Genomic DNA, 23977 nt, shown 5'->3' on the forward strand with positions numbered 1-23977 from the left:
TTCGAGTCAATATGTGCTCCCGCAAGTTTGGGAAGTGGGTGACGCATACAAGTTTAGGAAGTCTATATGCACAGTGGATAGGTTCCAACTTCACAGTTGTCTCTGTTGGTTTCCAAGCCCCTAGCATTGTCATGTTGCGACAAAGTTTCGGTCCTGGGTACAGCGAGCTCTTCTTATTCGTTGTTTCAATCCAAGGAGGTGGACGAGATATCCAGGAGCTCGTTGAGAAGACAAAGAATGGAGTTCTTTAGCGACGATGCCAAGATTCTAGTCCATCATTAAAGAAGCGTGCGGTGAACGATGGCGATTATGCGGAACAATAAATACGAGCGTCAGGGAGAGCTCGTTTCAAGGATTAGTTCCCTGTTTCGCTGATTAAAGTATCGTTATTCCAATCCTCGACGATTCTGCGATACCTCTTAACATTATTCTTCTATAAATTTAAATTACATCGCAGTCAGTTTCCTTGCAATGCTCGGTCTCATAAATATTGAATTAAACGTGTGATTGATTGCAACACCATTCCTTTGAAATGGAAAAATAGAAGAAATACGTTAACGTGTCGAAAGGAAAATAAATAAGATATTGTATTATATCTACACGTCTAAATAACGGGAACCTTTCGACGTTTTATTTTAATTGTTTGCACGTGAACTTAATTCGCGCGTTTCCTTTGTCGCCACGCGTGCTGGGGTTTCGTACGAAATAAATGACGCGAATGCGCCCCCTTCAAAGGGAGGAACTTAGCATACGAATAACATATGAATCGCGATGAAAAATGCTTTGAAAATATACCATATCGGCAGGAGGTTTGCGGCCACGCTTTTACGACGCCTCTTCCACTCGAATAATTGTTTATCCGTGACGGAGAATGCAAATTCGCTGTACAATACACGGTTTTCTGTTTTATTTATCTCCGACAAATAGGCGGTTTAATATGATTCGGAATAATTGGACGAGAATGTAGTTTATGCGTTTTTATTGTTCCGTTCGCTGGCGAATCCCGCGCAATCGGTTGCGAATTTCAACCGTGGAAATTCGATTTCGAATCATAAACGGTGAAACATTTCCATTACCTCGAGGGAAAACTGAAAAATCGAGCGTCGAAAATAATGCCCCGCTATATTATTGATATCGTTTCCAAGGTGGTCGACGTTTTGGTTAGTATTTAATTTTCTTTTCAATTTCAAAGAATAGGATTCCATGTAATCCATGAATATTTTTGATACGGTTTCCACGAACGTCGACGCGCGACATTTGCATTACATCCGATCGATGTACTTGCTTCGTTTTTGCTTCGTACACACGGCACGTTTGCTCCAGTTTATTCGCCTTGTTTCGACACGCAAATCGATCCGCGTTTGTTTTCGCGCGCGTTTTTCCACGAAAGGGAGGCCTTTAGAAACGATCATCGGTATCTCGCTGGCTTGGGAGCGAACACTCTCGTGGAAAGATTCTAAACGTTTGTTTCGCAGTTTGATTATTCGCTCGCGGCAGTGTATTCTTAAAAAAACAAAAAAAAAAAAAAAAAAACGAGTGAAATCTCTGCGAAGAGAGGAAAAAACGAACGAATTTGAAGTATTACTTAATAAATTGAGAGAAAGATAAAAAGATCAGTAAAAATGATAATGAAGAAGCTGAAGAAGGCTGATGTTAAATGTAAGGATAAAAAATGAAATGAAAGTAGAGAAAACTTGGTTGAAAAAAGAAACCCGAATTTCTAGATTCTCTGGTCACGTTTTCGCCAATAAAACGAATATATTTTTGGAATGTGCGCAAGCATGTATGCGCGTGTTTATCGACAGAAATCCGTATAAACGATTGAATGGTTTTCAACGAAACTTTATATTCAGCTTTCGTATTCCTATTCCAATGTTTGGTTTCATTCACGTTTCTGGTTTAATTATGGCTCGTAGGATCATTTATAATAGTAAGATTGTCTGTCTACAGTGAAACACCTTGCAAACAGTAATCATTTAATAAAAGATCAGTCGTGAGCGTTCTATGAATGATTTAAAATAGAATGCATCGTCGCCGAATTTCGTTATTTCCCAGCGTAAAAAGTGAACCCCCCAGGGCGGTTGGAATCGTACGACGATCCTCCTTGAAATTCAATTTGCGAAAATCCCACGGGCAACCGGCTTAATCGCCCACGAAATGATTTCGAACGTGTTCCCCTCGTGCCGGAACTGCGAGATCTTCGCAACGTGAATGCATAAAGAGTGCAAGCGAATGACGATGCGTTTTAATGGAGCTACGTAAAAATTCATCGTGCGGAAGCCAATTACGAAACGTTCCGATGTCAAAGGTAAAATTACACGTGAAAGCACGGTCGTGATAACGACGAGCATTCGTATAAATAACGCTCTTATATCGAGAACGTTTTTTATCGGTAATCGGTCGCGCATAAACCGTATGTATTTCCTAAAAATGCTTACTCGTCAAAGGGTTAAGGTACGAAGTGGAGACGAGAATAAAGTGCACTGTAATATTTTTGCTACTATTTTTACAACATGTTACGGATAACAAACTCGTTCCAAGAATTGCTGGTCCAGAATTCTCGCCACTTTTCTTTAATCAGCTTACGAATAGAAGCCTTTCGGAATTGGGAACTCGGGAAGAAAATGATATTTCGCATCCGCGACGTGCGCCAGTTGGGTCTGTTTGAAACGCGAAGATTGCAAAATTCTGTTTCCCTCCGGTTACCACGCTTCTGGTTCACGTTAAAGCGCGATGACGTGCGTGCACTTGAGGCGCTTTGAAATTTAGAACGCAACGTGATTCTGACGTCTTTGACCGCGTACAGAGAACTGGAAACTGCGGGGACCTCGATCGTTTTGTTTTTCGACGAATTCGAAAGTTTTGCTCTCAGCGAACCGCGCGACGAATTAAAGGAAATTAAATTTAAATCGCGAAATGCGAGCCTGCGTCACGTTTGAACGAAATTGTAGGCAGAATATATTAATTTAGGGATTTCGAATGGGTCATCGATCAATAATAATTTGTTATACAACGTTGGTCAAAGGACCAGGAAACGCAGACGATGAAAAAATTGATCGAAACGGGATAACCAATTCACTGGCCATCCAATCAATTAACTCCGTTAACGAGTCGATTAATTTTGTCGGCGATCGTAAATTAACTCTTCTTTCTTCGCGCGAAACCAATTTATACTTTCATCAATTCGCGAGAATACCGCCAGCTTGGATGATAAAATGATCGCGAGCCGTAAATTTCTTACTGTATTTACACGCTTGCACGCTGCGATAATTGTTCGAATAAATTATTTTTCCCCACGTCCCGTATCCACCGATCACGTCTTCCTCATTTGCATGCGCCGAGTTTCCTTATCGATTTAAATCGCCCCCGTCGGATTACTTTCACAACGAAGATGAAACTTTGCGATTCATTGACGTTAAACTTCAATCTGTTCCTCTGCGATTGACTCGATCATTTCGTTTTCTCGCGTGATGAAACGTTTTCGAGCCTTTTAAATAATTTCGAATATTTATGGGACTGGCTGTATTTTCGTTGGACAATTAATTGTAACTGTGCCTGTATAGACATTGAAACTTTGTTAATAGACTGCACTAAAAGGTGAATTGGATGGTTTTCGTGTAAACAAGTAGGTAATATTCGACTCCATTAAAGGATCTGTAACTATTTCTAACAACATCATTTCAATATTAAACTCGCGGTCCGTCGGATATATGGCGGAATATCAACTACGACATTATGCTCAAAAGCTGCAGCCTCTTATTTATAACTTGACATTTAAATGTCTCAGCAGGAACATCAAAGTTTCTTAGTTGTAAAAACTACTCGAACGTATCTGGCATTTGAAACACGTAGGCTGGGAGCAGTTGGTGAGCTTCGCCGTCCTTGTTAACACGAATATTTCGCTACACGTTAAACACGTCGAGCGCAAATTGATATTTATCGGCGACAAATAAGCCCATCCCGTGATTTATTGATTAACACGGAAATACATTAATCAGACATGTACTGCACGAAGGAAATATGAAGGAAAAATCATTTCTTTAAATGTTTAAAGGACGCTTAGAAGAGGATGGTGTTTTAAATATATACACAATTTTCTCGCTTTCTGTCAAAGAATTATTTGAGAATACATGAAAAAGCAGAAGGAAGATTAAGTGCCCTGCTTTCCCCGTGCAACGAATTACACAATAGAGGATTTAATTAACTTCTTTCCGCCTTTACGTTTATTCTCCAATTTAATAATCCTTCAAACCCCTTTCTCGCGAGAAAAGAACGAGTCTTTCGTTGTAAGCCTTTATGCACGCCAGCCTTTAATTATCGTTTCGTTCGAAAGTAGGCAACTTAACGAACCGTGGAAACAATTTAGTTTTCTACAGACAAGGTGGAACGTATACAAAATAAAATAACCCTGAAATGAAAATTCGAAGCATAAAATAAAGAACAGTTCGTTCGTGACTACGAAGTCGTCATATTTTAGTTTTTATTGCAGACAGTTCTCTTACTTTATACGACTCGGTATATTTCTCCTCTTTCTTCGGAAGCGAATCGAAGGTGTTCAAGAAAGAATAATATTTGCCATGAAGATAAAGATAACAGTCTTTGAACGTACGTTCTACCGCTACGAACAATTTTGATCGTGCGTGAATAATATTCAGGGAATTGTTGCGAATTTAATCCTGCTATTCAGAATCAATTTTTTAAAAAATGAATTATGGATAATAAAATTTATATATACCTTCGTGTATGCTTGAAATAAAGAATTTTATCCAGATTAATGAATAATAAATATTGCGATCACAAGTCTGAGCATACTCTTTGTGTTTTTAAAGTATTCTTCCCACCCAAAGTAAGCAAAAAATTAGGTTCGTGGGGGATAAAATGGGGAATACGTGTCCACGGCCCGAGGACAGCTGGAATTCAGCTGCAACGCGATGGTGGTTGACGTAAAACCCGCCTTTCGCGTCCACAGACTAGTTTGAGTCGATTTAAGCGCTGGACTGCGCGCACCGCAGACTGTTTGACAGCGTTTCGACGCAGCAAGTGTTTACGCTCGCTCGTACTTCCTCCCAGATAGCAATCTTTGCTCTACCGCGAGTACAAGCGGTTCGATTAACCCTTTCGGCCCTGAATTAAAACGGACCACCACTTTAATATAAAATATTTCAATCGAGGAACGATTAAAAACTAGCTGTCGCGTAAAATGTACATTTTCCACATTTTTTTATTTCATCGTTCGAACGCTGCAAGGAAATGAAAATTGGCGACCTTTGCATCGTGCCGAACAAATTCGCTTACAAGTTCCAAATGAAAAATTTACTGGAATCCTGCTTTTTAAATTTCGCCGCGTGCAGACTGAAAGCGTGCAAGTTATTGCGTTTACTTTAACGACGCATGTAAATGTGAAAAACGTTGCGAAAATATTAAATGAACGCTGGACGCGCGCGTTCAACGGTTACGCGAGATGTCAACATTTATTTCAACAGTTTCGAATAGTTTTAAACTCGTGTCGCGCGCACGAAACAAGCCATGAATTTCTCAAATAAAAAAAAAAAAAAAAAAAAAAAAAAAACTGTATCTACACCAATGAAACTTTATTAATTAACGCTCGCTATTACCTTCGTGGCGTTTACAAAGTGACGTCTGTAAATGTGAAGCTGTTAGGATTGAATGTGCAAATTGTGCGAATAAAAAGACATGGGGGCAATTTTTACTTATAATAAGACAGACAAGAAAAAAAATAGAACATAATCAACTTAAAATGAAGCATATAAAATATAGTACGTCGTGGTAAATTAATAAGTGAATTTGTAGTACAGAGAAAAGTAAAGATAAATAATACTCTCGATCACTTATCTTGTCCTTCAATATTCCTTATATACTCGACCAAGATCTTCATCTAGAAATCCAACAAAAATTCGCAGGACGAAACTTCCTCCTCGGATATTTCTCCTTTTTTTTTTTTCATCGTCATCTTTCGATCGCCATCACCCTTCCCACCTTTCACGAACCGTTCAAAATTCCGCGCGCGTCCTCGGCGCAGTGCTCCTCGACGCCTGCGACATCCTGCCGCCAGGTATCAGCGCGATAAAGTCTCGCAGATAAATGAATAAATAATTCCGCGCTTATCCCTCCGTACTTTCCGTTTTCGACGCGCGAAGTTCTTAAATGAACCGCGCGCTTATCAGCGATCAACGAGGGGCATTAACGCGCCTCGAACGACGAGTTGATTTATTACGGAACTTCGTGGTCGCCTCACTTCGCGTGTGTCGCGTCGTTCAAATAAAAATGGCTGATTTATAATCTTTCCGAACGTGGCCGAGTGGAACAGGAAACGAAGCCTCCCCTTGCACCCCTCCTTCCTCGTTCTGCAATGTTGGACGTCCCAGTCGTCAATTTCTCGGTGGAATCGGTCACTTTTCGACCGGACTAGCTAAGTTTAGCAGAAACAGAAGTAGATATTCTATTTTTTAAGCGGGGTCAGTTTGTAAATTTGTACTGAGAATAAATGGTTCCTTCTTTGTTGCATTTGTATACATTGAACTCTAATGCGTGGGTCGAGTCCTTTCTTGGACCACGTACTTTTAAATGCGCGACGCATACGTCCTCCAGACGGGCAAATGAATTCTATATACGAAATCGTCGGACCCGGGACAATTTTTCTATCATTTTGGCGACGAACGCGTCGCCAGGAAAATCTCATAAATCCAACGAATCGTAGTTGGATTTACGATACTCCCACGCGTTTCGCGTACGTCGACGCTGACGGAATAAAATTTGACAGTTATTTATCTCGCCCGTTCCCGTTTCACGCAACGATCCCGTTTCGATTCGATCTACACCTGTCACGATCGAGAAATTTCGGAAAAAAAAAAAATTGGTCTACGAACGACGTAGATAAAATGCTAGGTGCTTCCCAACGAAGTGGAAGTGCTTCTACGCGCAGAAATAAATCAAAAATCTGGAGTAAAATTTTTGCTGTGGAGAGTGTCGTTTTTTGATGAAATTCGTTTCAACGGTGCTCTTGACGCATTGTTATCATGGTATAGAAATAATCATCTTCTAAATGGTATAGAAATAATATCCTCGCATTGAATATAAATGTGATTAATATTTTCCAAAATGGTTAGCTGATATTTCAGCCATGATGTTCACGACTGAATCATTGAAACGTGCACCTTTGCTCGACAACGCAACAACGTCGACCGAAGTGTCGGTCGGGTCGTTGAAAACGGCAGTTGAGCGATATTCTTTCCTTCGAAACACAGGACGCTGCTCCATACGCCGCAAACGGTTTGAATAATTCATAACAACGAACGCCATCTAGAGAAAGGATCAGACGCGTTGGATGCCGACCAGTGATCTCGCCCAAACTTCTAGCCTTGGAAATCGTGACCTGGCTTCATCGCGAAATATCAAATCGTTCGTGAAAAGGAAAATCGGGGACCGTGTACTGAAGTAAAAAAATAATTCAGGTCTGAAAGGGTTAACAATATTCTGCACGTAGAGTACATTTATTCTGATGTGCAAGAACTATATCACTTCGTAATATACAGTAAGATTTAATGGATTTCGGTCTCGGGAGCGTAGACCATCCCTCGAAAGCTGAGACAGATTTACCATATTTGCACTCTGCTGAATAATAGAAACCCCAAGGTTTAATATTTCATCTGCCTCGATGTACATTTATTGCATAATTTTTCGCGTCTAAGAGTCTTTAACAGCCACAAGATAATAAAATTTACATACATGTAGTCTGTATAGTTTTAAAATTCACTTTTTCGTGACGTTTAACCTCTTATAATTTGTCATGAAAATTTTTGTAAAACAGTTGCTAATGCTGTGAATATAATTGTATAAATAGTATAGTAAACTAAATGAACGAGAACGTTAATCATTAATCTGTGTAGTCAGTCTTGCGAGCAGTGAAATAGTTGGGAAGCGCTAGTGTCTGACCATTGACTGACCTGTACTACTGTGGAAGATAAATTCGTTACGAGGATATGGAATACTACGCTTTGGTCTTCGAGGATTCAGTTTATCTTTTACAATTACATTATACCATGAACCTTCTGATTCGAAACATTTCACTATAATTCTTATAATGGCAAAATTTCCTCAAATTTTAATTCTCGAAGGTTTAAAAGAAAATTCAGCAAAGTTATTCTCACGATGGATTGGCCACTTAAAACGGATAGAAACTTGTTTCAAAAGAGATGCAACAGAGTTCTCAAGCTACACAGGTGACACACAATCGCACAAAGAATCCAACCGAAAGTAAATATCACCTTTGTAACGCAATCTCGTTTCCAAGGAAGCTCTATCCGAAATTCAATCTCTACTCGACAATTCAACTGAATCTCAAAGAGCAATCAACGAGTAGATCTCCTTAATTTATGTCATTAAACACGAAAAGCAGATTAAACTTGACAAACAATTCGTTTCGACGGTAGCTGAAGTTACGTCGTTACAATGGTAATCCTTCTTCGAGTAACAAAATCAATTTCACGAGTTCATATTCGTGTCCGTGATAAAATCGCCACGATAAAAAATGAATTGAACGTCAATTTTCTTTTTCTTAAAAAATTGTAAGTGGAAAAAGCGAGGAATTACATTTGCGTCATCGCGAACAAATTCGTCTGTACATTGATTAAAATAAATCACTGAACTATCTGCTTTTTTAGAGTTTGAAATATGCGGACTAAAAGCGTGTCGCGTTCAATTATTTACGTCGGATTTGTCGAGCCGTGTGGACATCCAAAACGTCGCGAAACACCAGATCGAATTCGGAGCATTTACAACAAAGGTTGTTCGAAAATATACAAGCTACGCACGCTAAACTAACAAACAAAAATAATTTTTCGACATATTCCACTTGCCCTAATCTCATTTGTTTTCTGAACCACCGATGCGGCATAATCTCAGTATTTTAATTGCCTGTCAACCCTGATACGCAGAAAATCAAAGACTCGTCGTGTTTCCTATCAATTGTCAACTCTGAATTGGTCCCAATTAATCCCGATAAGAACATCGGAATTGACTGACAGTCGCCATCGGTCCGACACTAGCCGGAAGTAACAGCTTAATAGATCGGATTATCGGCTTTACTTAATCATCCCTGGGCAACGTAAATCATAGGTCCGTTCGGATGACAGATTCTCCGTGGATCATATATAGTCGCGTCGAACGCATCGCTGTGATCTTCGATCCTCGCCTAATGCGATGCGTCTAGTCGTAACTAACGGAACACCATCGCTTCTAACCAATAAATTCTAATTCCCACCAATTCAAATTAAGAAACCATCTCTTGCATAATAGAAACCGCAATTAACGATAATTACGCGAAAGTTTGATATTTTGCAACGTCGCTCGTCGAGACATATTCCTTCAGCGAAAGGGACACGTTTATTTCAGGTTTTCTTTGGTCTTCCATCTGTCACTTTGATCTCGACGTGATCGATCTACGCGGTAGATGGACACGATACAAGCGGAGATAGCCTAAGTAAAAGATATTGAGCAAGCAGATCGAGAGAACCGCGGTAAACGTCTCCTAGACAGGGAAATTAATCATAATCGTGAAAGCGACTGGATACTCGAACACGAGCCGGAGATAGCGTCGTGCTCCTAGCAAGATAATCCGCCAAAGAAATTTACATCGGAATAAATATCTTCGGAGGAATCGCTCGATCGAGCCGAATTCGAGTCCATTTCCCGCGAACTTTGCAGTCTTCTGCGCCTTTACAAAGTCGATTTACCAATTTCCCACGGTTACGAATCGAATAACGCGTCGAACCTCGATTTCGAAGGGAAGACACGACGTAAATCGGGCGGAAAGCTCGGGGAGCTTCGGCGTGAATCGTAAAGAGAGCAATTTCCATCGACTCACCAGATATTGAGGAACTTTTCCCGCACCTTCCGCTTCATGCTGTCGCTCTTCCGACGATACTGCAATCTGCGGCAAGAATCCGCGTAGATCGGCTCTGGAAGCTGTTTGTAGAAACCTGAAAGTGACAGCGGTCTCAAGATCGAACTGGAATAATATTTGCATTCTATTTTGAAGTAATGAAACATATCATCTGTGATCCTTTCATACATGAATCTATACATAAAATTATTTTGCATCGCCTGTGCGAAGTTGGTGCGGATAGAGTGCTACAATAGCTGCCTCTAGCAAAAATGTCGAGTGGGAGGGATCAAATTGCCATAGCTCGACTTGGGGACAACGTTCTAAAGTGACACGAAAACATCGCCTCGATAGAGAAAATACCAACACTTCCGGGTAGCTTTTCGCGTTTTTTTCCCCCTCGAAAAGCAGCTTTTTCCACGATTTTTGTCTGTTTTCACCCGTTTTTCCTGCGATCAAATCGACCAGATTTTTGGTCCATCGAACCGAAAAGTCGATGTTCGCTTTCAGTTCGGCATGTTTTGAAAAATTCCTAGAGTCCCGGAACGATTCGAAAAAATCATTTCGAACGCTGACGATCCGACGGGGACGATTGATATACGCTCGGATAAACAGCGGCCTGGCTGAATACGCCTACCGCTGAATAAATATTTGCCCATGCAAGGAACCGTTCCAGCTATTCCTATCTTCGGTTTCTAGCCAAAACGCGTATACAGGGTGGCGCAGAAATCGAATTCTACACTTGCAATTGGTTTGTTTTTAACATTTGGCTGTATGTATGTTACCATTGCATAATGTTCTTTCGAACGAAAGTTAACAACATAAACGTTAGCTGTCAAAATTGTTAAAATAATAAATACATTGATATTTTTTTGAATTTAATTTGTGTCACTGTATCATGTACTGTGATTAAAGATTCGAATATTAAGTCGTCAAGCCTCGTTTCCAATTCATGGACTGTCGGAAAGATGATTTCGCGAGCATTATGATTCGACCTCCGGACTTGTTGGCGAAAGACGTTCACCGAAATCTTTCCTCGCGACGGAAATAGGGATACTTTGTGCAAAACTTACTCAGCCAATTCAGCTGGTCGTTCTGTTCCAACTTGTTCTTGAAACTATCGACCTGCCGCTTCAGTTCACGAAGAGCGAAGGATGGAGAGGCGTACAGAGCTTCTTGCTGCTCCCTAAGTTGCTGTTCCAAGGCCGCCACGCGTCTCTCGAGAGCCCACAGCACTTCCGCCTCGATCACCCCCGACGAGGCCGGATGCGCTCCGACGATCTTCAAAAGAGGACAGAGGTTTCACCACCGTTCACGAGATTCGGAGTCTTCGAGGATTGATTACTTTCAGTAAAGACAGGAGGCCTTATTCGACCTCGTGTCTTTTTCTTTCGCGTTTCGTGGGCAACTTTTTCAGATTTTTTACTCCCCTATTAATGTTAACCTTTTGTAAAAATGAATTTTGTAAAAATGAATGCTTTCTTGAAGTTATCTTATTGGCTAATGCGCCTCAATTTATTCTTTTCTGACGTCACAGCAACGTTCGCGAAGCGAGAGCCCCCAGGAAACGCCAAACCGCTTAATTGAACGAGAGACGTTAGGAGACGATTTAGAGGAACGAGCACGAACCAAAATGGCGGAGACATCTGGTGCTACCGATAGCTGGATCGTTACCTGAAGAACATAGGGTGTGTCGGGTGTGTTCGCCGGCAGATTAGTCGAAATGTTCAAGAGCTTCTCCTCCTTGCGAAGCTTCACGATGTCCAGAGGGCCAGCCTCTGCCGCATTTCTAAAGAGTTCTGAAACAGAAATACGCGACGTTCGTTAGAAACAGAAACCGCATCGACGGGATAGAAATATATATATTTACAACGCCTACGACGGGGTTGGCATCCCCTCTGCACGGTTCGCCACCGTTTCCAGATTTCAATCTCGATTTTCGATTAATCATTTCAATATTCAACAGAATGGAAATCCAGCATCGCGTTCATATGGCATGGTCCGCCGCACGAGATACTCGATACTTTAATATTGGCAATTTTACTGTCACGGCGATGAAATGGGAGAAAATTGTGCGTAGGCGCGACAAACTCCCGTGGGCGTTGGTCTGCTATTTCCGAATGCAATAAAATGGTATCGGTACGCAGATTTTAATTCATGGCCAGTATCGCAGCAATTAGTCGTTATGAATCATACGCACTCAAATTTCAACACGGCTATAAATCGTCCATTATAAAGCTAATACATAGTCGTACTTCGAGTGCAAAGGGTTCATTTAATGGAACGCGATACTCGACCGAATTGGAAACTGAAAACACCAAAGGGAGAATCGAGAAACCTGGGTGTTCTTCCGATTAAGGCGTCGTTATTATTATTTCGTTTGCCGCGTCCTTCGATATTTTGCGAAGAACAGGGTACCAGCGGGTACGTTTGGTGTTCGTAAATTCATAATTCGGCGCGAAAGTAATTGGATCTCGTTGAAATTTCCCTCGGGTCGATGTCAAAGCGAGTGCTGACGGGCGAGGACGATTTTCAAGGAATAATGTTACAACGACCTATTCAGGATTTATGGATTTAATCACGAGGTCTTGTTATTTCTCTCGAATACGATTAGAATATTATTCTTATTCCCCCTGTTTATGCTGTTTTCGTGATTTTTTTCCCCGACGTTTAAATTTTATTTATAAATGTTGTTCGTTTGCATATAGGAAATAAAACCGTGACCAATGATCAGCCTTAACAAAATAAATAAAACCGTCGAAAAATGTTTCGCATCGAACAATTTATAGCCAAAGCAAACCGCAGGGAAAAATTTCACAGCCACGAATAGACTAACTTTGATGTCCCGCGTTTATAAATGAAATAGATAAATAAAACAGGTGGCATCGGGGTTGAAAATGCATCGGGAACCGTTCGGTTTGTCGACCATCCAATTTCATTATTCAAATGTCGTGGCCCGAAGCGTTCTATCCTCTTGGTTGTATCGAGCGTAACGCACGCTCGCGAGCGAAGCGTTTTATAAGTGTCATGTTTTATTCATAATCGAAAGAGCCAGTCCAGTTACGCGTAACTCGGGCCAACGCGTGCATTATGCCGGCGCAATTATTGCCACGAGGAGACACAATGCTGGAATGACAGCCATAACGCACGCTTCCCCTCGCTTTCGAAACGATTCAGTGCCGTCAACCCCCTGTGCGCGTTTACGAGGAAGACGCCGGAAATGATCGTCCCGAAACGATGGTTTCGGTCTAGGAGGAAACGATTCCGAAATGCTGCTAATGAAAGGTCATTTTAATGCTTTAGCACGGGGTCATTCGTCTTTAATATTTTTGTATTTACCCACGATAAACAATCCTACATCTCAGTCATATTCGAAAAGACTCAGCCAATTGGCTGCGTGGCTTGAATCGTCGTCCTTAATTATACGCGCGAAGCTTGAATTCCATAAATTGAGCGCTGAACAAACTCTGGCCAGGGTCTTGATGAACTGGCAGCGAGTGAAGAACAACCGCATAAATTCCGCGTCACGCCAAATGAAATTACCATTTAACAACTGCCGCGTACACACTATTCCACTTTCAGGACGCTACAGGACCGTGAACGCGTACGCGAGTTAGAGGAACGCTGATGAATGCTGCGCGACGGAGGCTGGAAAATATTCTTGGCACTGTATTATAGGGGATTAACACGTTTCTCAAATGAGTAATGGTGGCGCGAACGCGCGCGCGGTCGTTGGACAACAATTAATCATCGCTTCGTAGGTGTGCGTTCTAATGTAGATTTATACCGGTAATAAAACGATACGTACTTCCGTTCGGGATGCAAAATAATAAACAACCCGAAACCGGAGAATAACGAACCCCCGCTAAATAATTGCTGCAGATATCGCGAAAACGGTAATCGATTTACAATTTTCAGCGGAATTGTTCTGTTTACCGTGCTGAATTGAGTGGCGGAACCACGGACTCTGGCAAAAACAGGGATTAAAGAAATTTATTGGTTGTTTATAATCAAATCCACCAGTAGAAAGGTTTACATGGTTTATTAGAGGTGAGAAGAAATTGATTTGGAAACATGAAACCTATCATTTAATTTAGACAAATTTCTTCACTAGACATAGAGGGTACGAATACTTATGAGACTGGCTGTATGTATAATGTCCAACTAGTATAATATTATTTAGTCTCTGGAGTACGTTGACAAACTTCAGGATTTTTCATAATACATAATAAGGAATTACAAGAGGCATCATGGACCGTAAACGTTGCTACGGATTTACTCAATTAGACTGTGCTGGATTGTACTTGAGAGTAAAGTGTTTCCACTTTTCCCGATGAGCACGGTAATAAGAGATTTTCCATTAAAGAAAACGTAGAATATGTAGTCAGCTCTTGCAATTGTACGGATCTGTGTCGAAAAGAAAATCCACTCGATATATTATTTTGTTTAAACGTAGCCCACTGTATGTGGAATATTTACCGACAAAATTGACTTTAAAATTTGTCACAAATTTGCACGTCGACGAAAATTCTACAGTGTTCCATCGAGCGTTACAATGTTTTGATAGAACACGCATTACAGCCAATTTATCAAAGTAATTTAACACATTTTCATGCGCCAACGATGTACTTACTTTGTTAAGCGGTAATTTGTTGAAAGTGTTTTCCTCGTTCGCGCCTGGAAAACTGAGCTTGTCTATACTGTCAGCAATTTATTACTCGACGGAGTAATATCTCAGCGTACGGAAAACGTGTTAAATTACATTTTAAATTTATTATGACATCCGTTGGGTTGAAACATGGCAATGGCTCGAACGAAAATCCCATTCACATTTTACAATTATTTTATCGTGTAGAAATTCCTCTGGATATTGTTCACGCTACGGACGCGACTTTCGGATTATTGTGTATCCAAACGTATGAACTTCAAAATATTTTACTACCACATTTACAAATTTTCGTTCTTCAGCCTGTATAAAACATTCCAGGAGTTGTTCGTTTGCAGCCAAAGCTCCCACGCGACAAAGACGAGGATTTCAGCGCGAAAGCTCGGACGAAGAAGAATGCACCGAACTTCGAAGGTACAGTGGATGAAATCAAATATCGAAGATCCAATTTCTTCGTTCGGGCTACGCCAAGGGGAAAAAACCCAGCTAATGGCTGCTTTTTGCAGCGCATGTTGAATAAAAGCACAAGGAAAGACAAAAGTTTCCCTGTCGCTGTCGAGTTATCGATTCGACGGAACCTGGTGCTAGGACGCTTCCCGTATTCCCAGAAAAAGATTCATGATCTCGTGGAGGGGGGTTGAAAAATGAGTTTTCCAACGTACGTCATACGAGCTCCATTTATAAAATTCAGCTGTTGCTCTTTCGTTTTTTCCAGCGACTCGACCGATGTTTTCGCGAACACGTGAGCAGGACGGGAACGAAAATACGCGGCCAAGCTGGATTCAATTAAATCCCCTTTGCTTGATTCGACAAAGTACGCTCAATTCTTGTGTCCGTGCGATAAATACCAACGCTTCCGAAAACAACGTACAGGAGCGTTGTAATAACAAAAGCATTTTCGCGCGTGTGTGAAACAAAGGAAATAAATAGAATGGATGTGTCAGAAGCCAATACATTCGCGGAACGGTCGCGTGTATCTCTTTCATTCCGCTCGAGAAGGGATCGATCCTCGAACGCCGAATACCGCGCGATATAGCGTGAAACAGATTTCTTGTCGACCCCTTTCGATCCACCCTCGAGGAAAATATGAAATAAAACACGAAGAACAGGGCTCTTTTGTAGCACGAAATCCTGCAGTGACCCGCTTCGCTGACTGAAGCTCGATTGAAATCGAAGGAAAGCGGATCGACGGAGGGCGGAAAGCTTGGTGGAAAAATATTTCACTTGCTCGCAGTTCCCCCGACCTTTCTCGCTCCCGTTAATTTAGAAAGTGGCGCGGAAGGTGCTTTCACCCTGTCACGGCCTGTGAAAACGCGCGTACTCGCGGCCAATTGTTTCGTTTGTTCGATCAAATTACGGGGAAAAAATTCAAATGCTTTCGTATAGTAAAATGGCCCTCGACTGAGGGGAAAATAAATCTGGCTGGAGAATGCAGCGGTGGAAAGAGACTTTCAGAAAGGTAAAAGTCGTCGATATTAGTTTCGATTCAGAACAAGATACAGTCAGTCCTATAAGTATTCGTACCTCCTATTCAATAAATTTGTCTAAATTAAATAATAGGTTTCATATTGCCAAAACATGACTGCTACTTCCAAGTAAAACATTTTTCTTCTGAGATTAATTAATTCAGAACAGAATGTAATTTTCGATCCCCTCGATGTGTCGCCGTAGATTTAAAAACGAAGATCGAACACGCGATAGAAAAGGAGGTCCAGCTAGGTCAGATGATAATTTCAATGTTCGCGTCGTGGCAATATTTATGAACTTTGCGTACACCCGTTGTACACGACGATCTACGCGGAGTACAGGAACACGACACGAGTGCAACGCGCGCACACGCCCACGCGACCAGCTGAATGGGGGCCGCTAATTAAACTGAAATTGTTCATACTGTTATGAGAACAATATTTATAACGCAGTCGCGCTCCCGAGCCGGTCGTGATCCAACGCGAAAGACTGGATTTAATTAATCCAGCCCACAACATTTTATCAATTACCAACGACAGAGAACCGCGAATATCAAAGGGTCCCCTTCGTTTTCGAGATTAACGACCGACTGAGTTATTACCACCCCCTCTCTTCCGTTTTTTCTTCGTGATCAACATGGTCGTAGTTATAACGCAACTTTTAGTCATTCGTATGGAACGAATTCGATAAAGAACCACTAGATTTCGTTTTTGTCGTGGAAGATATTTTTAGAAGGGGCTCGGGGTAGTCGAGTTACGATGCACGAGGATTCTTTTTCCTTCGTTTCCCTCGACAGCTGACAACGCCAACGACTCGTCGTTTCGCCATCAATTCTGCCTAACAAGATACAGTTCATGACCAAGGGCCAACTACTCAAACCATCTACCGAGTCTGCGATACCTTTCCTGCTGGTTTATAGACTGCATCACCTGACAAACTCGATCGTAGGAAGAAATTGTGCCGCGGGGTAAAGAAAGAACGGATGTGGTCAGCCGGAAACGTCTTCGCACACATGTCCACAATATCTCGGGTGCGACAACGCGAGTAATTCATTAGGAAGTAATAACCAAGCGCATCACGTTCAAAATATCACGCTGGAGGTATGAATATAGGGCTCTGCGAGTTCATAAATTTTATCTGCGCTTCGTCTGCACGAGCACGCTCGCAACGTGGTGCGTGCACCTCCTTTTCACGGTGCTTAAGACTTTACGACCCTACCGTCGAATTTTCGCCCTCGTAAAGTACCTCATGGCACCCATTGCTCGCCCATTCGCGCCCAACTCGCAGATTTACATGGTAATATTCGTATCCGACGCGAACTTGAATGTCTCCCACGCGCACATAAAACCACGCGACCCAGAAAATGGGACGGAACGTCGCGAATGGACGTGTAGAATCGAACTATAGAAATATTGTCGGGCTTAACAACGGTTGGGCAGCAGAGCGAATTGAAAATGTTGAATTCTGAAAGCTCTGAAATGTTTGGATTATACTTTCTTCGTTTAGTTAGAAATAAATTTGTGCATTGTAATCTTCGATGTACGAATCACTTCGTAATTTACCCAAATTTTCTAATGGCTTGATATTGTGAAATTCGTTGATTAATGATGATGAGTTGATACGAGAAAATTCCACGTTGTATAATTTACGGTAATTCCATCGGGATCTGGGAATAAAATTTATTTATTTCGGAGCTCGGTTCGAATGCGTACCTCAGGCGAAATGATAGGATATATATATGGAATTAATTTATAATTAAAATACGGATATTTTCATTTCGGATTCATTCTGAAGAATCAAATACATTCGGGCATTGATCTCTTATTTCATGTATTTTATCTTACTATTCAAACGTTGTATAAGAAAATTACTTTTCAGGTAGTAGTTGATGGATCTTTGGTACATAGTGCACCCCTAATTATTTTTAATTACAGTGCCCGGCTTTAGATTATTGATATTATGATCAGGATCATCGACATATAACAAAGAAAACACTGAAATTGAATACAATCTGTCTAAGGTACAAGGTACAATCTATTCTAGGTTCTCTAGAATCCTTAATCATCTGTACCAAGTCTCACAGAGCTTGAGTCATCTCTATCTATTTCCCTCAGATTTCAGACCACTCGTATGAAATTTTCCTATGTCCGAACTTCTCTTTACAGGGTTGCCTATTTCTAGTTACAAAGATCCGAAGTCCACTCGCATCGAACCCCAGGACGTTGCATCGCACGTGGTCCTACTTCTAGATTGTGCTGCCGTGTATCGAACATACCCCATGACTCGAGAATGTTCCATACAGAGTTGCACTATTCGTAAGTGAGCTGTATCGGGTTTCACGACTCGGGAGTGCTTTGATAAGGGGCCTGCAACTCCAAGTTGTCAAGTATCGAGTTCCCCAATTTCGAGGTTGTCGATATTCCGTCTTTTGGCCCTGGTGTTATCGACAACGACTAGAAGTTACCTAATTAGCTGTGAACCTAGCCCTACGTCTGGCTCTCCTCTTCAAACTAGAAATGTCTGTTTACAGTCGGTCCAATAAATATTCCAACAACAATAATAATAATAATAGTCATCGAATGTTTGAACTCTGAAGACTATCTACAAAGAAGTAGTCAAATTTCTTCTATTGAATTTGCGAAATAAATTTGGAGAATTTGCAAAAACATAACGAGCCAACAATCAGATATGGAAATAGACACTACGAATGATGTTGCGAAAGAGACCCTTGCTAGGATTCTAAATATACAAATGGGTCAAGCATTCTTGCAAGAAATCGATCGAGTTGTCCTCGTCGCTATCGATAGACAGTACGATGTGCGAAAATACGAAGCTACAATAGAAGAATACAGATGTCAAAGCGAGCGAACTTGTATATTATTTTCAACGGTGAGAAATCACGTCGCCAACATTACAAGATACAAAGCTATTGTGATACCACGCACATAGTATCAAAATACGTTTCGTAACGTTCTTGACAGAAGAATACTCGCGAGATATATAAATACACTGATAACTGAAACCAACCACGCTATTCATTGTATAGCATCCCTAGGTTCCAGTCGGATGTACATCAGAGATGTAACCCCCGGCAAAAATTGGCTATCTCTATGTAATACGTTTCTTGCCTGCGAAACAACCCTCAGGCAACCCCTGGCAAGCTTCTGGAAACGTGACAAGCGTATATCTGCACGTTGCACGAAATACTCGTGAAAAACTCATGATCCGAAGCTAAATTAAAGCTCCCATCGCGAGGAAGTTTCAAGGTATACCCAGCCAGGCTACACGAAAGCCTCGTCCTGGGAAGAAAACTTTCAGGCTGCTACGAGAAACGTTTCCGTGGAATTTAAAAAATTTATCGCCCACGAACCGGCTTGAAATAACGCTGACGTGTCTGACTAACGCACGAAATATCTCGATATAAAAATATTATTACAGTAACTGAGAATTAAATACGACCTCACAGGACCTCAGCGTTTCCTGGATCCTCGAATCGCGCGTATCTCTGACTCAACTGGCGCCAAGGTTGACCACAGTTTAAATACTGCCCCCTGACGATCAACTTAGATCCGAAGCCTTGAAATGACCGACGATGTCGCAAGTTCCACGTTTGCCACCCCTCGTAAAATTTTCCAAACAGAGAAAGGACGACCGAACGTCGCGATCAAGGATTCTTCTCGCCAATTACGCTCGTTGGAATTATCGAATCAAATATTTGCGTTCGGTGGGAGCCGGGTCGATTAGGGCAATTTCGCGAACGAAGAAAACCAGGAATAGTAGGAATGATGGCCTCTTAAATTAGAATCGGGGACGTTCGCGGAGGTCAAAGGCGATTGGTCAAAGAAGATGATCGACGAACAATAAAAATCGACGAACGAACTGTCATTGAATGCGGCATGCTCGATCGTTTGCCGAGCAAACTCCGTTAATTGACTCGAGGGGTGGAAAACGGTTCGTGGAGTCCTCGTGGAACCTTCGAGACCTTTACAGATACTTGGTTGTGGTTGTGGAATGAATTATTCCTTTCCCTTAGTTTTTAGGGAAATGAATTTTTACGTGACGAAAGGCTTATTATTAACCATTTCAGACCTGATGTCCACAATTGAGGACAAAAAATTTAAAAAAATTTTTAATGGACGGCACTATCGTTTAGTTGAAGTTAATCCTAAAAACTAAATTACAGTAATACGAAAAAAGAAAATGATTCAGGTATGAAAGGGTTAATTATGTTTTTGAACGCGAATCGAAAAGTACAAGTCTCGGTGGAGAACGATTCCAGATGACCATTATCGTGAATTGCCTTCCTGAAACGAGGCGAGATAAATCTCGAGTTACACGCAGACCTCGTGACAACATCCTGAGTACATCAGCGCGTAGCACGCGAGTCGATGATTCACCTAAAACGTGGCTGAGCTGCCCTAAATCAGTGATGGAAGATCCTTTACATTTGGAAGGCTCTCGTGAAAAGTAATGATACTTTCGTTACACCTAATACTAAAACTAACGACCAACGCACACCTAAACAAAATATTACAATATGGGAGGGGCAGGACCAAAGGAATATATCAGTACATTAGTATAATTAGGAAACGTTGTTGGCAGAGACAGTGTCGCGGATTGCCCCATCTCTACCCCCACGCCCCAACCCTCTCGTCAAAGTCTTCTGTGGACGAAACTTAAGTTACCCGTTGAAATCAAAGTGATCTTCCTACCTTCTGTGCTCGCTCGTCCGCTTTACACGACCCAACAAGCGCGAGGCTCGCGCGAGCGACGGATCTTGGGACGGCTTCGCTTTCGTTAGTCCTGGCTCACACGACGCGGGTCCGTAGAAAACGAAACGAACGTGGTGGCACATATACAGACCGAAAGAAGGGGGAGAGCTATCTTCCGACCGTCCATTGGCTCTAATAGGATAATGAAACGTGAATCATGGATGTACGGCGGACGATTATATTTTTATTGTGACCCACGCTCAATTTATTCATTATTTTGTTGAGGCCAATATCATTGGTACGAGGTGTAGGAAGCCATTGCCGTCTGGCAGCGTCTCTCGCTCTCTCTCGAAACGCTTCTACGGGTATATATATATATATACATATATATGTATATATATTTATATATTTATGTATGTATATACACACTCCCCGTTACGATTATTATTTTTTATCATCCGTCGCCGAGTTAGAAACTAAGCGCATAGACGGATTGGCCACATCCTCGATAACGTTCAACTGGTAATAACAGTGTAATTATCGTTGGTAACCACCAAATTGCACGGCGACGCCGTCGGTAGCCCTTGACGGTTTCATTAATTTATGACGATTCTTATTGGCCCGCCCTCCGAGCGCCCTCGCGGCGTTCATTTTGGACCAGGTTCTTGGGCACTTTCGCATATTTTTCAGTTGTGGAGTTATTCTATTTGGTTATGAATCTCGGAGTATTCGGAGTATTTCATTGTATTCACGGTTTGATGTGATTATTCTTCACCCACCTACCCCCCCACACAAAAAAGAAACGTCAACCGGACTCCTTAAACTGGTCCAGCGAACTATGGCGGAATAATTCATTCAGCTGTGTATTTGCCGTGACTCGCCGAGGGACTCGTGACACGGAAACCAAAGCTTTTCCAATACTCCGTCTGTCCATGGTTTCGAAAAATGATGTAACGAGGACAGTCCATTTCGCATCGAGGAGAGCGCGAAACATTCCGGAAGCGAGCGTTCCACTGACAGCAATTTCGGCGCGGTCGATTTCCGGCCGGAATCGGCGCGTAGCATCGTCGAAAGTTCGTTCGCTTCTGGCGGTCGTAGCGAAAATTGACGATGATTGCCCACCCGTTCGAAACTTTCCACGGACTCTATTTTCGGAGGAGCCGATAGATTCGCAAGTAACGTCCGCGAGACGACCCTCCACCCGACGAAACTTTCTTCATTTGCAGAGTGGCTAATAATTGGCGATACATATTACTTCCAGCCTCGCGATGTAACACTTTAAGGAATTACACCAACTTCCAAAGTATGACACGGGGCTATGCTTGAGAGCCATCGAGTAAGGTCATCGCGGGAGTGCTCATTGTTCTGAATACTTACGTTTCGTGATAAAGACATATGAATACATATTCTATATTTTTTGTATAATTAGGTTCCATGAAATTTGTGTGAATTAAATATTAAATATACAGTGTAAAGTATCGTTGAATTTGGTTTACGAAGCTCTCTTTACGTGTCATTCTATCAAAAAGGATACGGTAACCTTCATTTCCTGTCATTTCGAACAATCGCAAAGTTGTATAAGACAGCACGGAAACCGAAAGTTTCCAAAGAAGTGGCAGCCCTTGAACTTGAATTCCCATGGCGAGAAATAACAAGTAACCTTCATTTTTGGCCACTTTGAATACGTGCAAAGTTTTATGAAAATCGTGGAGGGAGAGCTTCGTGGATACTCGTCGTAGGTTCAAGCGAGAATCCAGCGAAGTTTGTAAAAACTCGTCGGGGGAGAAATTGTTATTGCGAACCGCTTTAACGAGGCGCTCTAATGAACTCACGCGAGCCAAGTTGCCACTTTGAAGGACCATCCTTTGTTTTTACCGACTACTTTGTGCACGTGAAACGAATCTCTCTGTTCGGAATAATTGGAGCAGCTTGTACGCTACTCGGAGCGATTAGAAATAATTAGGAATAATTTGGAAGAAGGAAACAAGTATTTACGATAAAAGAAATTGTGAATACTTGTTATATTAATCTGTCTACTGAATGCGTTAGTAATTCAACGTGTGAATACTTTTTTGGGAGCTGATATCTTGATTACATCGAGTAACCATTTTTAAAGTGTTTCAAGTGTTAGCTTCAATGACACGATTATCAACGCTAATTATTGGAAGTTATTGTATATTAAGAAACAATCCACTAACCATGAAACGAAAACGGGAAGCGCTTGCTTCCTTCCGCGATGGGTGAATGCACGCGGAATGATTTTTAATTCACGCCTTTACGACTCGTTTCACGTTCATGCGCGAATGCGATTGTTAGGATTGCATAAATCTCCGCGATCCCGTCACAATTAAACGGTGTAATTAGATTTATGGCTACTGAAACGGGGTGTAACTTCCCCAGACGAGACTGGTATAAAATCAGGATCTCAAGAGGTCGGAATGTCGTAATTTTTTATTACACACACAGACCTTCGCAGCACAAATCGTAGCTGTTTCTGAAAAGTCCCTGAATGAAATTAACAATTTTATTATACAATAATAATATTACTAAATTCTGGGAAGAGCTTTCTCTCGAAACAAAATCGGCGCAGGTCTGTTCACGATTTCCCACGGAAAAGGGTCGGGAGTTTGTATAACGCGAGTGGAAAACTCGGGAAATATGCAATGGAAAAAACAAATTTCCATCAGGCGTGAGGCACCGAAACGACGAATTATGAATCACTCGAGGGAAGCAAAACCGATTGGTGGGCAGCTGGGCATGGTTATTTAATGGAAACGCACGTACGAACGCAAAGCTGATAAACCCGATACAGCGTTGCTTCGAAGGGATATTGCGAACATCGCAGGCTAGATGATTTTTTCATGAGTCAGTGGCATTTACAACTTCGATCGCATGGCCGCATCGAACGGCTACTGGTCGATGGAAAAGATTTGTTGCAAATGCGAATCGCATGATTAAAAGTCACATCACGATGCATAAATCGTAAAATTCTTGTTAAATAATTATCGTGATGTAAAATAAAATTAGTTATTCGCAAATGTATCAAGACTATTTGAAATAACGTTTGAGTCTCTTATTTAGAGCACCGTAAATAGTGCTCACCTCTGACACTAAGGGATGTTCGCGAGGGCGGTTTGATTGATTTGCAGGCAAGGTTACGGAGGACAGCATCGCCTTGCTAATCGATACATTTGTACGTGTACATGTGGTTTATCGTGGCAAGTAACCGCA

The 23977-nt window shown here is 41.6% G+C and overlaps 1 protein-coding gene across 3 annotated transcripts in view; it reads right to left on the minus strand.

Moving 5' to 3' along the window:
- The window catches only part of LOC128895392 (cAMP-specific 3',5'-cyclic phosphodiesterase 4D), a 112639-nt gene that overhangs the window by 8323 nt on the left and 80339 nt on the right, over positions 1–23977 (minus strand). For all 3 annotated transcript variants that reach the window (XM_054157942.1, XM_054157941.1, XM_054157943.1), the window contains 3 exons: positions 11576–11700; positions 10975–11182; positions 9884–9998 (listed from right to left, as the gene is read on the minus strand). In XM_054157942.1, coding sequence (XP_054013917.1) covers positions 9884–9998; positions 10975–11182; positions 11576–11700 — 448 coding nt within the window. The remainder of the gene's footprint in view (positions 1–9883; positions 9999–10974; positions 11183–11575; positions 11701–23977) is intronic.

This window comes from Hylaeus anthracinus, unplaced genomic scaffold (genome assembly GCF_026225885.1).
Source record: "Hylaeus anthracinus isolate JK02 unplaced genomic scaffold, UHH_iyHylAnth1.0_haploid 5, whole genome shotgun sequence".
In the NCBI taxonomy this organism is placed as follows: domain Eukaryota; kingdom Metazoa; phylum Arthropoda; class Insecta; order Hymenoptera; family Colletidae; genus Hylaeus; species Hylaeus anthracinus.